Source organism: Chinchilla lanigera, unplaced genomic scaffold, assembly GCF_000276665.1.
Source record: "Chinchilla lanigera isolate Chin_1 unplaced genomic scaffold, ChiLan1.0 scaffold00066, whole genome shotgun sequence".
NCBI lineage: Eukaryota > Metazoa > Chordata > Mammalia > Rodentia > Chinchillidae > Chinchilla > Chinchilla lanigera.
In genome coordinates, this window is record NW_004955467.1 from 9,675,594 (window position 1) to 9,691,015 (window position 15,422).

At 53.0% G+C, this 15,422-nt stretch overlaps 2 protein-coding genes across 3 annotated transcripts; one reads left to right on the forward strand and one right to left on the reverse strand.

Annotated features, from left to right (window-relative positions):
* The first annotated feature begins 318 nt into the window (after positions 1 to 318).
* Dvl2 (dishevelled segment polarity protein 2) lies at positions 319 to 8,403 on the forward strand. Of its 2 annotated transcripts, none has more exons than XM_005399545.2 (15): positions 319 to 793; positions 3,251 to 3,320; positions 3,613 to 3,758; positions 3,887 to 3,996; positions 4,119 to 4,254; positions 4,367 to 4,457; positions 4,563 to 4,632; positions 4,733 to 4,872; positions 4,958 to 5,034; positions 5,707 to 5,774; positions 5,946 to 6,074; positions 6,166 to 6,297; positions 6,426 to 6,605; positions 7,021 to 7,239; positions 7,380 to 8,403. In XM_005399545.2, the coding sequence occupies exons 1-15, from the start codon at positions 600 to 602 to the stop codon at positions 7,826 to 7,828; spliced, it is 2,211 nt and encodes a 736-aa protein (XP_005399602.1). In that variant the 5' UTR covers positions 319 to 599; the 3' UTR covers positions 7,829 to 8,403. The 2 variants fall into 2 exon arrangements, with proteins under 2 accessions (XP_005399602.1, XP_005399603.1); XM_005399546.2 differs by having other exon boundaries at positions 3,887 to 3,984.
* A 73-nt stretch (positions 8,404 to 8,476) lies between these two features.
* Positions 8,477 to 13,861, reverse strand: Acadvl (acyl-CoA dehydrogenase, very long chain). Its single transcript, XM_013522095.1, has 19 exons — positions 13,702 to 13,861; positions 13,553 to 13,628; positions 13,084 to 13,156; positions 12,933 to 12,997; positions 12,709 to 12,843; positions 12,112 to 12,256; positions 11,736 to 11,865; positions 11,516 to 11,641; positions 10,957 to 11,155; positions 10,594 to 10,698; positions 10,049 to 10,135; positions 9,902 to 9,964; positions 9,714 to 9,815; positions 9,543 to 9,640; positions 9,365 to 9,437; positions 9,214 to 9,286; positions 9,037 to 9,109; positions 8,872 to 8,947; positions 8,477 to 8,797 (listed from the first exon to the last, which is right to left on the reverse strand). Exons 1-19 carry the CDS (start codon positions 13,761 to 13,763, stop codon positions 8,657 to 8,659), a joined length of 1,902 nt encoding a protein of 633 aa, XP_013377549.1. The 5' UTR covers positions 13,764 to 13,861; the 3' UTR covers positions 8,477 to 8,656.
* Positions 13,862 to 15,422: the final 1,561 nt, after the last annotated feature.

A 15,422-nucleotide genomic window follows, 5' to 3' on the forward strand; every position in this document is an offset into this window, starting at 1 on the left:
TTCCGAACCCCCGACACCCCAACAAATCCCCATGGGCTCCCTGCACACCAGGGTGCACTCGCTGATCAGAGCTGCCTCTGTCTCCACACCCCTAGGGCTCCAACAGAGTGGGAACCAGTTGCTCCAACCCTAAGGCCACTTTAGGGTGGTCTGGAGGTATTTAGCGGGGGGCTACACTTCAGGGCGAAGCTGTCCGTAGCCAGGGGACCGTTGCTTAACGTAGCGATCGCGTGGCGGCCGGCGCTGGAAAGGAGGGGGCGGTCACGTGATCAGGGACCATCACGTGATGAGGCAGCTAGGGCTGCGTGAGGTGGGTGGGCCTGAGTCACGTGGTATGGGGAGAGGTGGGCGGGGACCTGGAGATCGCTAGCGGCGACGGGGGGGCGCGAGGCGGCGGCGTCCGTGGCTTTGGGTCGCGTCCCACGGTCTTCGGGCCCACGCCGCCACTCCGGTACCCCACGCCGTGGTCTCTGCCCATTTCCCAAACAGGACCGGGCTTCTCCGTGCTCGCGCGTCGGTTTGCGGGTTTGCGCAGGCGCGGCGGGGGAGTTTAGCTCGGTTGGGTGGGCGGCAGAGCCCAGGAGCGCGCGGGCGAAACCATGGCGGGCAGCAGCACGGGGGGCGGTAATGTTGGGGAGACGAAGGTGATTTACCACCTGGACGAGGAAGAGACACCTTACCTGGTGAAGATCCCAGTCCCAGCCGAGCGCATCACCCTCGGCGATTTCAAGAGCGTTCTGCAGCGGCCCGCGGGCGCTAAGTACTTTTTCAAGTCTATGGATCAGGATTTCGGGTGAGCTCGAGGCCTATACTGTGAGAAGGACGGGAGCTGTGCTAGATTGGAGTGGGCAGTATTGAAAGGCATAAATCTGTTCAGGGATTTTTCTGGCCCACCCTATAAGAGATTGTTCCATGCTGGGGTAGAATGGTCATCTCAGAATAGATTATGCTTGGGGACAGGTTGGGCTATACTAAATCAGGCTAGAGAATATTAGATTATACTGGAATAGATGAGGGAACGCTGGTTTGTTTCAGGACAATCCGGATTCTACTGAGGTAGTTTGATATGTTCTGAGCGGTCCTGTACCATATAGACTAGGGAAATCCTGTAATCTCCAGATGTAATTTGGACCATGCTAGATCAACTTGGCATATTTGGGCCTGTGCTAGGGTGGACAGAGTTGTATTGGAACGTTCTAATCTATACTAATGCAAAGAGGGCTCTATTGGGATGTTCTAGGCTTCCTTGGAGTAGATTATCCTGGAGAAACTTGGACCATTCTGTGCTCTTTGGGTTTGGACGTGTTTTCTCTTGGGTCCTGACGTAGTTTTATTGGGTCACTCAGTACAGGGACAATAAGGCAGTTGGGGTTTGTGCTTACTATCACAGGCAACTGTATTGGGATATTATAGTCTAAATCAGTGCAGACAGCTGCTTGAGGGGACACTGTAGGCTATATTAGAATAGATTGGACTCTCCTAGGGGTAATCTGGAACGTTACGGATTACATTGGCCTGTAAGTAATGCAGAGTAAACTCTTCTGTGTTTGTATCCTTTGGGACTGGGCCCTCTGGGTACTGAACCTGAGTTTTTGAGGGTAGGCTGGATTAAGTTGGGAAACACTGGGTTGGCAGGTGGGGTGGATGTGGTTCTGTTGGGAGACTAAGGTGGTTTACCACCTGGATGAAGAAGAGACTCTTACCTGAGGTAGATTCCTGACCCTACAGCCATATCACTCTCCACTAGGAGAAATGAACAGACTGGACTCCAACTAAAAATATTGTTCAGCATTGGGAGAGTGATACTGTCTTGTCATTTAAATCAAGTTCTGTGTGCAGTGTGGTTCTTTGATTTTCTTATCTGTGAAGTGGAGATAATCATAGCATAAAATAATTTGGGTGCACGGCACATGGTAAATTCTTGGTGAGTAGTAATTTTCATTGTTAGTATTGAGACCAGCTAGTGCATAGATTATGGTATGGTGATATAGAATTACCTGAAATTGACTAAACTATGCTGAGATTGAGTTCTGTTGGGAAGAATAGTACATTATACTGAGCAGATTGGTAGTGACTGGGCTGTGTTGTCACACTGATAGCAAATGGATTAAGTGTCATAAATCAGGTCCCCAGGCCATATTAGGCTAGAAAGTTAATCTGACAAGATGTCCTAATTTTGCTGGGTATTCTGGTGCATGCCTGTAATCCCATCACTCAAGAGGGCGAGGCAGGAGGATTGCTTTGAGTTTGAGGCTAGTTTAGGCTATATAGTGAGTTCAAGGCCAGCCTCAACTACATAAGTGAGAAAAAAAAAAAGTCCTAATTTAAAGAGGAATGTGAGCTGGGCGTGGTGGTGCACACCTGTAATCCCAGCACTTGTTGCCTGGGTTGTTACAAAGTGAGCTCAAGGCCAGCTTGAACTGCATAGTGAGACCCTGTCTCAAAAACACATAAAAAGGAATGTGTGTGTCTGTGTTTGAGAATGAGCTTCATGGTTCATATATGTATTTATTTAGTCAACAAATATTTATTAATGCCTACTGAATGGCAGGGATGGCCCAGGAGATGGTGTTCAATAGAATAGATATAATTTGAAGTAGTGGTTGAGAAAGGGTAAGACCAGTCCACTGCAAGGAACTTGTGAGAGAGATGACTCCAGAACTGGGCTTTGGGATCTGTAGGCTGAGCAGACTGCTTAGTGCAGATTTATTCCAGCTTCCCCTCTTCTTGGGAGCTCTCCATCTAATGAGGAGGTACTGTATTGGTTCATCTAATGGGTGTTTTTACTCAGGCAGTGACCACACATTTGGACAGCTCTCCAGATGTAAATTAGAGAAAACTAAAGGGAAGTGGAAGGGTGAAGACTTTTGAGAACTGAGCCTTTTGGGGGCAGGTGTGTAAGCACATGAATGGAGCTGGGGGAGGTTCGTAAGTTAGATATTTTAGGTAGGTGGATAACCACAGGAGATGGCCTTTGAAATTGGACTGAGAGATTTTAATCAGTCAAATCTTCGGAGCAGCATTGTGCCTCTGAGGATGACCTGGGGAGAGAAGGTGAAATAAGGAAAGGGAGCAATTGAGTCCAGAAATTTCTTGGCTATGAGAATGAATAGTTTCAGTGTAAGAGTAGAGGACTCTGACAGGGCAGAGAAAAGTCAGTATCCATGGGGTGGATTGGAAGAAGCTTTGAACAGGGATGTGGATGGGGGTGGCTAGTCTAGTCTCCTTGACCTCTTATGTCTCTCTGCAGAGTGGTGAAGGAAGAAATTTCAGATGACAATGCCCGCCTTCCCTGCTTCAATGGAAGGGTGGTATCCTGGGTAAGGGCCCTAGACTCATTCTCAAGTTTTTCTAAGCCCCAGTCTACTTCTGTAGCTCTCCTCTTGCCCAGTCATTGGCTGCCCTGGCTCTCTGTTTCTGTCCCTACTTGGAGAGCCAGTCGTAGGGAGCCCCTTCCCCTTCTTCCAGAGTCTCCCATACTGGCTACTCCTTTTTTTGTCTTTTGTCCAGGTTCTCTGAGACCCTGTCCCCTTTCTGATGCTTCCCCTTAGTCCCTTCTCTCACACCTGACTTCCCAGTGAAGCCACGTTTTCTCATTTTGTACTCTTCTAGCTGGTTTCATCAGATAACTCCCAGCCTGAGGTGGCTCCTCTAGCCCATGAGCCTCGGACAGAATTGGTGCCTCCACCCCCACCATTACCTGCTTTACCACCAGAGAGGACCAGTGGCATTGGGGACTCTAGGCCTCCATCCTTCCAGTGAGTCCTCTGTATCTTGAATCCAGGGGCAGGAGGTGAAGAGGAATCTAAACACTTTGGGAGGAGAGTGCAAGGATTTGGAGCCCTGTTCTGCTGACATGGGTTGGAAACAATCTCTGTCCTTCTAGCCCAAATGTGTCCAGCAGCCATGAAAATCTGGAGCCTGAGACAGAAACTGAGTCGGTCGTGTCCCTGAGGCAGGAGCGGCCTCGAAGGAGAGACAGCAGTGAGCATGGCGGTGAGGGAGGGCCTGGCCCTGGAGCCTGGGTAGGCTGGGAGCTGGGAAGGGGATGCAGGCTCCAGCCTTGATTGAGTAGAAGGGCAGGAAGGCTGGCTCCTGAGGTTCTTGTTCCTATGCAGCTGGGGGCCATAGGCCCAGTGGCCCCTCAAGGCTGGAGCGCCACCTGGCTGGGTATGAGAGCTCCTCTACCCTCATGACCAGTGAGCTGGAGAGTACCAGCCTGGGGGACTCAGACGAGGATGACACCATGAGCAGGTATAGCTCCACGTATCTCTTCCCAGGGCTTTGGGCCACTTCCCTTTTTTCTTATTTCCCTTGGCCTATGACCATTTCAGCCTGTAAGTGCTCTGCTTCTAACCCCTGTCAGGTTCAGCAGCTCCACAGAGCAGAGCAGTGCCTCCCGTCTCCTCAAGCGCCACCGGCGACGGAGGAAACAGCGGCCACCTCGCATGGAGAGGGTAAGGGGGTTCTCATGGGACCAGTGGACCTTGGACACAGAGACCCAGGGCATACCCGTGGAATGTAGAAGGGCAGTTCAGCTCCTTTCCCTTTTCCCATCACAGACCTCGTCCTTCAGCAGTGTCACAGATTCCACAATGTCTCTCAACATCATCACAGTCACCCTCAACATGGGTATGAAGGGGCCTGGCTGCAGAGAGGGAGGACCTGGTTTCCAGAATTCCTGGGGTATGTGTAGCTGGGACCGTCCCTCTTACACTGACTCTCTCCACAGAGAAATACAACTTCTTGGGCATCTCCATTGTGGGCCAAAGCAACGAACGTGGTGACGGAGGCATCTACATTGGATCTATCATGAAGGGGGGCGCTGTCGCAGCTGATGGGCGTATTGAGCCAGGAGACATGCTTCTGCAGGTGTGCTGGGGTGGGATGTGGAGCTCTCTTGGGTAGGGGTCCTGCTTCTCCCACTCTGCCTCTGAATCCCTCTCTCACACTGCAGGTGAATGACATGAATTTCGAGAATATGAGCAATGATGATGCTGTGCGGGTGCTGAGGGATATTGTACACAAGCCGGGGTGAGCCTCTGAGCCATTCTCAGATACATGGGCCTCTTGTAAAATCATAAAGTGGTGAGGTGTGGCACTCAAAGTGCGTGAAACAAAAGTGCATAATGTAGTGAGTAATTACAGAGGGACTACCTTTGTCACCACTGCCTGGATCATGAAACAGAAAATTGCCCATAACCTGGACAACCTATCCCTAGAGTGTTCCTTCACACTCCTGACTTCCTTCCCCAAAGGTAATCACCCACTTGATTTCTTTGGTCAAGGAAATCTTTGCAGTAGCACAACTGTAATCCCAGTATTCAGGAGGCTGTGCAGAAGGATGGCAGAATCCAGGCCGTCGTGGACTACAGAGTAGATCGCGTCTCAGAGCAAAACAAAACAAAACACTTGTTTCATTCCACCCCTGCGTGAGCCCTGGAACAGCATAGTTCAGTGTTACCTGCTTGTGCATCCTGTGAATTGAATTGTACAGGCTGTGCTCCCTTGGTCCCCTCAGCAGTATGTTTTGAAGTTACCCATGAAGTTGAGTCATCCACACTGTGCAGCCCTTCACCCTCACTTTCTTAGACCCTGTATGTGCTCCTTCTCCCTCTTTTCTTTGTTTTAATCTATTCTGTTCCAAGTCTTGGCCTTTCTGAAGCCTTTTCCCCTTCCTCCTTGACTGCTTTCTCTTCCGCACAGTCCCATCGTGCTGACGGTAGCCAAGTGTTGGGATCCCTCTCCTCAGGCCTACTTCACTCTACCCCGAAGTGAGTGTTGTTCTGGCAAGGGCTGAAGCTGAGAGAACAGGGGAGCTGGGAGGTGGGGGGCTGGGCCTCCCGGCTGTGGGGGACGGGTTGGGTTGGAAAGGGTTAAGGGAGAAGTGGAATAGGAGTGTTCATCTTAGAGAAGTGATCACCTTGGCGGCTTTTCTGTCCCAGATGAGCCCATCCAGCCAATTGATCCTGCTGCCTGGGTGTCACACTCTGCTGCACTGACTGGAACCTTTCCAGCTTATCCAGGTTCCTCATCCATGAGCACCATTACATCTGGATCTTCTCTACCTGATGGTGAGCTCCCATCCCAAAGGCTGGTCAGCAGTGGTCAGACCTGCCCTGGAGGATTAGGCCCTACTACCAGTTCTCCATTGTCTCTTGTCAGGCTGTGAGAGCCGGGGTCTCTCCATCCATATGGACATGGCATCTGTGACTAAGGCCATGGCAGCACCAGAGTCTGGGCTGGAAGTCCGGGACCGCATGTGGCTCAAGATCACCATTCCAAATGCCTTTCTGGGTACTCTTGGGCCATGGGCAGGTGGCGTGGGAAGGGAGGGAGGAGACCAAAACTAGGAATGGTACAAGCAGGGCTGAGGGTGGGAGTTGGGAGGAGAATTTGAGGCCTTCTCCTGTGGGTAATCTCAGGCTCGGATGTGGTCGACTGGCTTTACCATCATGTGGAAGGATTTCCTGAGCGAAGGGAGGCCCGAAAGTATGCCAGCGGGCTGCTGAAGGCAGGCCTCATCCGACACACTGTGAACAAGATCACCTTCTCTGAGCAGTGTTATTATGTCTTCGGGGATCTCAGTGGCGGCTGTGAGAATTGTAAGTCCCCAACCCTGGGAAAGCAGCTCAGCCTACCTTATCTCGCCACTCCAACCCCATGCCTGGCCTGTAAACTGCAGCCATGGCTACGGTGGATAGTTGAGTAGTCTGTGTCCTGTATGAGGGAGTATATGCCATTCTAACCCAGGGTAAGCTAATGTCTGTCCAAGTTCTACTGAACAAGCTGTGTACCAGGGCAAAGCTGTGCCTGTGGGGAAAGGAGCACCCTTTCCTGAGTCCCACAGAAGCCGATGGGTTGTTGCCGGACCTAGTAGCAGTTTTCTGTCAGAAGCTTTTGTAACCCCATTTGAGTCCTATCATGCGTGGCTATGGGGAAATGGTTGCTAGTTCCTTTCCATTCAGTGTCTTGGGGGTCTTGGCCTCTGAAAAGCAGTGACTTCTTACTGTCTTCCAGACCTTGTCAACCTATCTCTGAATGACAATGATGGCTCCAGTGGGGCTTCAGACCAAGACACCTTAGCTCCTTTGCCTGGGGCGACCCCATGGCCCCTGCTGCCCACCTTCTCTTACCAGTACCCTGCCCCACACCCCTACAGTCCTCAGCCCCCACCCTACCATGAGCTTTCGTCATACACCTATGGTGGGGGCAGTGCCAGCAGCCAGCACAGTGAGGGTAAGTTGTCCCCAGATACCTGTACAACCAGGGTTTTGGGCACGGTGGAGGCAAACCCGGGAGGCGAGGCTGGAGCAGACTGGGGAAGCCAGAGGCTCCTGTGCTGAGACTCGATTGCCGCATCCCATCTACCCCTACAGGGAGCCGGAGCAGTGGGTCAACAAGAAGTGATGGGGGTGCCGGGCGCACGGGGAGGCCTGAGGAACGGGCCCCTGAGTCCAAGTCTGGCAGTGGCAGTGAGTCTGAGCCCTCCAGTCGGGGAGGCAGCCTTCGGCGGGGTGGGGATCCCGGTGGGAGTGGTGATGGGGGCCCTCCTCCATCTAGGGGCTCAACAGGGGGTGCTCCTAATCTCCGTGCTCACCCAGGGCTCCATCCGTATGGACCTCCCCCTGGCATGGCTCTCCCCTACAACCCCATGATGGTAGTCATGATGCCCCCACCCCCACCCCCTGTCCCTCCAGCAGTGCAGCCCCCAGGAGCCCCTCCAGTGAGAGACCTGGGCTCTGTGCCCCCAGAACTGACAGCCAGTCGCCAAAGCTTCCATATGGCCATGGGCAACCCCAGTGAATTCTTTGTGGATGTTATGTAGAGCCTGGTGTGGGGCCATGTTAGGTCTGCACCCTTGGCCTGCCCTGTATCCGCTTGGTGCTCCTGTTCTGCAACTGGGTGTCTTGCCAGTCATCTTCATTGCTCCTTGCAGTGCCAGGGCTCGGCCCGGCAGTTGCTGCCTACCATAAGATATTGCCACTGTGACTCACCAGCAGTGCCTGGTCCTCCTCCTTCCCTCAGGGGTGGATAAGGAACCTTTGGTTACTTTTAGCTTTATTATTTTTATATAAGCCTTTTTTGGGGGGTAAAATAGACTTTCTTACATTTTGGGGCTATTTTTTAATAGACACTTCCTCTTTTATATGGAGAATCCTTGTTTCCTAGGCCCCTTCTAGCCCCAGAATGTGATCACCTCCAGTTGCCTGGTCAGGTCTGTCCTTTGCAGTATGGGGGATGGTCAGTGGTACCCTGGGAGGAAGAAGAGGGCTGGGCACCCTAGACAGCAGTCCAAGGAAATTGGGTGTCTGGTGTTTGAGGGCTGTGTAGCTGCCTTTGTTATCTTATTTATTTTAGTCATTTGTATAAAACACCAAATAAAGCAATAGAGGCAAACTTCCCACACCTCTGGCTCCTTTCTTTGGGAGGGAGGCAGGCAGCAGATGGAAAGAACTGAGCTACAGTAGCAAAGTTTCTGACTTATGAGAAACTTTATTGTCTGTGAGGCAGCTTACAAATAATGCTTTCTGTTCCTGAGAGTCCTGGGATCACAAAGCCCCCCCTTTAGGGGGACCCAGTGTCTCCAGGAAGGAGGCCTGGGCTTTGGCTTCAGAGAAGGCACATAACCTGGCCAGGTGCTGGTCAGAAGTATTTAGATGCCAAGGGGGTTGCTGGTGACCATGCCACCTCGTTCCACCAAAGCCTTGGAGATGCTTTTGAAGTTACGGAAGAGCTCCTGTTGGTGGGGGTCAGACTGCAGAGCAGCCATGGTCTCCCGGATCCGGGCTGCAGCCTAGAGAGAAGGAAGAAGGGGGTCAGGCTTGTGTCTTGAGCCCCCCACCTACACTGAGTAGCCCCAAGGCTCACCTCAATACACCAGCTGTCACAGAGAATTTTCTCATGCTGGGCTGCAGGGTGGCCCTCACTCAAGGATCTTGAAGCCCTGATACGAGGAAGCAGAAGATAACCCTGGGCTCTGAGCCAGGCCCAGCTCCCCTGTGGCTCAGCCTCCAACCAACCCTGCCTCCTCACCTGGAAAGAACCACCACCATGGTGTAGAGGTCAATGGCTCCATCTGCCAGACGCTGCAGCAGGAACTGCTCATCTGTCAGGTAGATAGGGTAGGGTGGGGTTAGTCTGAGGGAGGGAACAGTGAAGCGACATGGGTGGAGGGCACAGTAAGGGGGACATGGGGTAGAGGGCACTCACTGACAATCCCTTTCTTGTACTTTATCAGCTTGGCCTCTACCACAGTGGCAAACTGCTCCAGAGCCTTCACTGCCTGAAGAGAAAGGGTCACAGGGCTCAGAGGGGCCGTCCCCATCAGCCCTTCCCTTGCAGGCTCTGCCCTACTACTCACCAGTTTGCCGCTCCGACTCAGCTCTGGGTGGACAACTCCACTGAGACTCAGGCCACTGCCCAGCCCTACCTGTCTGCAAGGAAAGGGGACAATGACTGGTCAGTTGCTGCAATGCTGTCCTGCCCTCTCCTAGCCCCCATCCTGCCCTCTCTTAGCCTCCCACCCCACCACAGCTTACCGCCTCAGCTGCCTGCCTGCCTCTCCTAGCAGGAGGCCAGCATTCCCAAGAGGATTCTTTAGGGCATTGCCAAGCCCAGAGAGTTCCTTTCCTTTGTCCTGTGGGAAAGGAGGGTCTAATAATCGGGACTCACTGTCCTCCCCATGCCCTCTCCCCAGTTCTTCCTCTTACCATACAGCCCTGCAGAGCTACAAACAGCCGAAGAATGTCATTTGTCCCCTCAAAGATCCGGAAAATTCGAGTATCTCGGAGTACACGCTCTACCCCAGCCTCCTAGTAGAGAAGACACATCATAAGCCTCTGATGAGAGGTACTTACCCACTGTGCCCGGCCGTCCCTTGCAGAAGACCTCCCTGTACCTTCATGAAGCCCATGCCCCCCATGATTTGGATGCATTCATCTGTCACCTTCCAGGCTGCTTCCTAGAGAGAGAACACTAGATGAGACTGGTTTTGGAGGTGAGTTTCCAAACTGGACTCTCCCTCCCATCGTGCCTGGGTCCTCACCGAGCCAAAGATTTTGCTGATGGCGGCCTCTACCTGGAAGTCTGTGTATCCCTGGTCCATGTTGGCACTCAGCATGTAAGCCATTGACTGAGGTGGCATAGTTGGGACAAAGGAATGAAAATTGAAAAGGGGCTGCATCAGACTCAGCCTCAACACTCAAATCTCCAGGATGAGGTGTGACTTAGCCCACCCTCCTTCCCAGGGCCTTTGCATTCACCTTCTAACTCTATGGTCACGTCAGGCACATCTAAGTATCTGATCTTCTGAGTCATAGGGGCTGCCAGGTACTGGAATTCTTGAAAGGGGTGTAGGTAAGGGGTGGCAGTAGGGGTGGAATTAACTTCTGGTATCTCTGAGAAGCACTTTAGCAGAACAGCATCACTTTCCCTCTTCAGAAGCTGAGCTGACTATGCCTCCCCGCATCCCCTAGGGCATTGGTGTAAAGCTGGAGACCCACTGCCCCAGGTGCTGCTGGGGGTTGTAGTCTGACTCGACTGGAAAGAAAATCACAGGAGTCAAAAGAGAGAGGTGCAGGAGGCACTTACCTCAGTCACATACTGCAACATAGCCATCCGGGCCAGCTTCTCCTGGATCAGCTCAAAGTTGTGAATTTTGTCCCCAAACTGGGTACGATTAGTAGCATGGTCCACCTGGAAAAAGGCACATGTGTTCCACTGTGGTTCTGCAGTCTGTCTAGGAGATGGGCTGGGCTTGGGTTGGAGGGATGGACTTTGGCCACAACCAAGAGTTCAGTCCACCCTGACGGAAACCTAAGCTAGCAAGCTCGGAGCTGCTGGCAGGGTAAGGATCTCTGGTGTAGGGAATGCCTACAAGGCAACAGGGGTACACTGAAAAGGAGGGTCCTGTGACTCATTCAGGCTAGCTAGGGATTCAGGCAGGGTACTCACTGCTTTAGCAATGATGGCTTTCATGGTGCCTGCAAGGGTTGCAGCCATGCCAAACCTTCCATTGTTGAGGATGTTCACAGCAATCTTGAAGCCACTCCCCACCTCGCCCAGCACATTCTCCACAGGCACCCGCACTCCATCAAAGAACACCTCAGCTGTGTTGGAGGCTTTGATGCCCATCTTCTTCTCCGGGGGCCCGCTATGACAGGGCAGGGCGAGAAAGCCAAGGAGTGAACAGGTGCTACTGACAAAAATGGACCCTCCATTCCTTTTACAGGAAGGAACTGCAACTTCCAGACTGTAAGTGTATATAGCAAACAGTCTTCTGCATATCATGTGGGCCACAGAGGCCTAACTAGGTCCTGTTACCCTGTGTTGGACTTCGTTGCTAGAGCGTAAACTTTGGGCCACTTCCAAACATACACTTCCCAAAGGGAATATGCGGCATATTTGCTTTGGCTTTTGCATATACCCCCAGGGTGATCTGTAACAACCACTTGCTCTGGAACCCAGTGCCCGGGCCCCTCCTTGGTTCTACTTTCTCCCTAAATCCACTCACTGGGTAACACCTCCAAAGCTCTTCTCCACCACAAAAGCTGTCATCTTCTCCTTCACAGTGCCTGTGGCTGCATCTGTAACTGGTGTCTTGGCAAAGACTGTGAAAATGTCTGCCAGGCCCCCATTACTGTGGAAGAATGAGGGGGTGTTCAGAGTGTGGAGGGCTCAGTGGGGCTTGCAATTGGGCTGAGGGGGAGAAGAGAGGAGAAATGGAACATTGCCTGATCCAAATCTTGCTGCCATTAAGGGTATAATACTTTCCACAGGGGCTAGGCACAGCTGAGCTTCGGACGGAGGCTGCATCCGAGCCACTTGAGGGTTCCGTTAGACAGAAAGCGGCCAAAGCTTCCCCTGTTGGGGAGAGAGCTCCTTTACTGGGAGTCCTGATGGGCATCAGCGTCCCACCCCGCAGACAGTTCTTCCTTAATACCTCTGTCAGCATCCAGTTTCTTTGGATTTCCCCTCTAGCACACTGTGAGGCCTCCCAAAAATTTCCCCCAAGTGATGTGCCCAGCTATATGGTGATCTAAATGCCAGCTGTCCTAATCTGCCAACATCAGGATACCCCCAATCGTCAGTTTCTTAGGATTGCCTTACCAGATGCCACTTTGGGGAGGTATTTTTCTTTCTGGGCCTTCGTGCCAAAGAGCAGGATGCCTTTGAAACCGATGCTCTGGTGAGCCCCCAGGGTAACGCTCACGCCAAGGTCATGCATGCCCACGATCTCTGCCAAGCGAGCGTACTGGAGGGGAAGCAGGCATCTGGGGCTGCAACTGGCTGCATGGGGACCTACGCTTATGAGCAAGAGGGCAGGGCCTGACTGGACCTACGCTTATGAGCAAGAGGGCAGGGCCTGACTTCACACAGTGAGTGTGAAGAGGGGAAGTGGGACCATAAAAGGGCCCAGCACAAGATGCTAGTGTCTCTCCTGGGTTATGACTGGAGACCCTGTTACCCTATTGTCAGGCAGTTCCCAGGGACTTGGGAAGCAGAGTGAGGTCCAAGGTTTAGGAGGCTGTATGTAGATTGTGTTTTGTTTGGACGGAAGGGTTATGTACACAGCTGGGAAAACTGACATTCCCAAGGCCCCCACCACAGTTGCTTGGAAGAGGCCATGGCCCTAGGGGTGAGGAAGGAGCTGAAAGAGCCAAGCTAGAGATGGGATACTGTAAGTAATGAAGAGACTCCCCTCACCTGGGTGTTGCAAAGGCCCAGACCGCCCAACTCACTGGGCACTTGTAGACCAAAAGCCCCAAGCTCCTTAAGACCTTGCAAAGTGGTCTCTTCCACCTGCTCCAGCGTGTCATTTTTGGCAGGATCATTCACTTCCTAGGGAAAGCAAAGACCCCACATCCAGGTTTCTTTCAAGCTCCTAAACATCACCCACTCCATCGGGGACAATGCAACTCAATCCTCACCTCAAAGAAACGGGCCACAGGTCCCACCAGCTCTTTGAGAAACTGTGTCTGCTCCTCGTTGAGCACTGATGGGGTGAGGGGAGGTCAGGCCGGTTAGACGAGGCTGTTGGGAGCCCTGTTCCCACCCAGTGCTGACTGTCCCTTCCCTTACCGGATGGGTATGGGAACACCTGATCAGTGGTGAGTTGGCCTTTGAACATCCCCACAGCAAAGGACTTAGATTCCTGGGCAGGGAGGAGAGTTTCAGACAGTTGCCTGGGGTGGCATACATCCACCCAACTTCAGGGCCACTACCGCCTTGGTTAGTTTTGCCCTGGTTGAAGCATCTGGAGAGAGAGTCCGATTTGTGCTGAACCGCCTGGATAAAGGAGTGGTGAGCCAGGCAGGGGAAGGAGCGACCCGTGTGCGGAGGGACGCCCAGGGGAAGAGCTGGCTGTGGGGTTGCTGGATGACCCCGGTGCCTTTCCCTTAGTTCCATTCTAGGGCACCCTGGCTTGCCCTTTCACCTACTTTCGGTGCCAGAGCTGTCAGGAGGTGACTGGGACGGAGAGGGAGACCCCTGCCGGCAGCAAGGTGGTGGGGCTTAGACGGGACCCCCTCCCAAGATCCCGGTTACTTACCTGGGTGCTGCCACTAGCATAGGGTCGCAGGGCAAGGCCGGGCCGGGCCTGCCCGAAGACAGGACTGGGCTGAGACCTGTGGGGAGGAGGGATTCAGTTCTGACTGGGTCCCCGGGCCCGTTGACCTGTCCTTCCTCTCACGTACAGACCTTCGGCCCCCTAATCTCAGCAGCTGCCGCCCCACGCTCGGGGTCATCCAAGCCGTCTGCATCTCCAAGCCGCTCCAGCCGCAGTTCCCTTGCGCTGTCCTAGCTCTCCCCTCCCTCCTGCCCAAGGCTAAGCGCCCCGGCCCTGACTCATCCTCTATAATGCACCGCGCGGCGGTGGGCGGGGCTTCCGGGCGGCACGGCACGCTGGGAGCTGTAGTTCGGCGCTGCCTCCGGTCCCTGCAGTGTGGCTGACCTAGTGATTTCTATGCATCCCTCGTGTGCCCCAGACCCCTTAATTTGACCCGTCTGAAGTAGGGTCTAGTCTTCTGAAGGGGTGATGGAGGATGGAAGGAAGAGAGAGGAGCCTAGGCGACTGCAGCCAGAAGAATGGTGATGGACTGGAAGGAGGACTTCCTAAGTGGAGTTAGAAGGGAGTGGTAGGAAGACAGATGTGTAAGGCAGATGTCAAAGTCCTGAGGCAGGGAAAGATGACTCTTTGAGATTCTTCATGAAATCTGTCTCGGCCAACGCAAAAGGGAGGAAAATGGGCAGCAGACTCAAGCTGCACTGTGTCCCAAGCACATTCTCCTGAGGCCGCATTGTCACTAACTCTCAAAAGTGAACAGCAAGAGTGAACCTCCAGCATCATTACCTCTTCCTTAATGCCTCTGAGAGCGTCCTGAATATCTCTTTCTGGCCTCTTGTTTCTTTCAGAGACCCTGTTCCCGGCTAGACCTTGGGATAGATGAGCTCTTCTCAGGCTTGAGAACTGTAGGAGTTCTAATGTTCATCCTCCCTGATTCTCTAGTTCTTCAGTCAAGAAATACATCCCTAAAAATATATCCCCTTCTTTCTGCAATTCTCTTTGGGGTCATGGCTGGCATGAAAGAGCTGGGCTCAGTGTCCTTTCTCTTTGAGCAGCTGGGCCCTCTGTAGTGGAGACCCTTTTTTCAACCCCTCAGGAGAGTGTAACTTTGTTATGCCTGCCTTCAGGGAAGGATTCCAGGGTGTGTGGAGCAAGGTCGTGGCAGCGGTGGCTGGGGACCTAGGGAAGAATTGGACAGCCTGTCCAGTCAGTGTTTGTGTACTTTACCTAGCAGCTAGAATTGAGCGGGGAGAAGGCAGCTCAACTCCAATCCTGTCGGATTAGGGAGATTAAAGTGAGACAAGAGAGAGATGTCTCAGAGACCAAGAGGTGAAAAACAGGGGTCTCTGTGGAGGGGAAGCCTGGGAGTGTAGTGAGCAGTAAGGACTTGGGGATCTTTCTCCCTGAATTTTTCCGTAAAGTTTGGGGTGAAAGGACAAAGGGTGGGGACGCTGAGGTGATTGAGTGTGTCAGTCTCTTCTTGGTCTCAATCCTCCCTCACTTGCATTTTTGGCAGCTCCCAGGTCAGCCCTCTGGCTCCTGGCCCCCCCACTATTGCGGTGGGCACCCCCGCTCCTCACAGTGCTGCACAGTGACCTATTCCAGGCCTTGCTTGGTAAGTAACCCCAGTTTTCTGAGAGACTGCAGTGAAAAGGGCTGACCTGGGCCCGTAAGGGCAGGTACTGAGCTTCATTCAGGCTGGTTGGGAGTTTGGAGGGTACTTGGTCTAAGCGGGAGCACCATGCAGGATCTTTCTAAGTTGTTCTCTAGCCTCATCAACCAGCTTGGCTGAGGGACCTCCTCCCTTACCGGACAAAGAGCAGAGAAGGTGGGAAGGGTGACCTGAGGGAACTGG

What these genes read in the sequence shown, in the direction of transcription:
- Dvl2 (XM_005399545.2), top strand. Translation starts at nt 600, where the DNA reads ATGGCGGGCAGCAGCACGGGGGGCGGTAATGTTGGGGAGACGAAGGTG. An exon ending in TCTATGGATCAGGATTTCGG is followed by an intron (nt 794 to 3,250) that starts GTGAGCTCGAGG and finishes GTCTCTCTGCAG; the next exon opens with AGTGGTGAAGGAAGAAATTT. An exon ending in GATATTGTACACAAGCCGGG is followed by an intron (nt 5,035 to 5,706) that starts GTGAGCCTCTGA and finishes TCTTCCGCACAG; the next exon opens with TCCCATCGTGCTGACGGTAG.
- Acadvl (XM_013522095.1), bottom strand. Translation starts at nt 13,763, where the DNA reads ATGCAGACGGCTTGGATGACCCCGAGCGTGGGGCGGCAGCTGCTGAGA. An exon ending in GGGGCATGGGCTTCATGAAG is followed by an intron (nt 9,816 to 9,901) that starts GTACAGGGAGGT and finishes CTTCTCTACTAG; the next exon opens with GAGGCTGGGGTAGAGCGTGT. An exon ending in ATGGTGGTGGTTCTTTCCAG is followed by an intron (nt 8,948 to 9,036) that starts GTGAGGAGGCAG and finishes TCCTCGTATCAG; the next exon opens with GGCTTCAAGATCCTTGAGTG.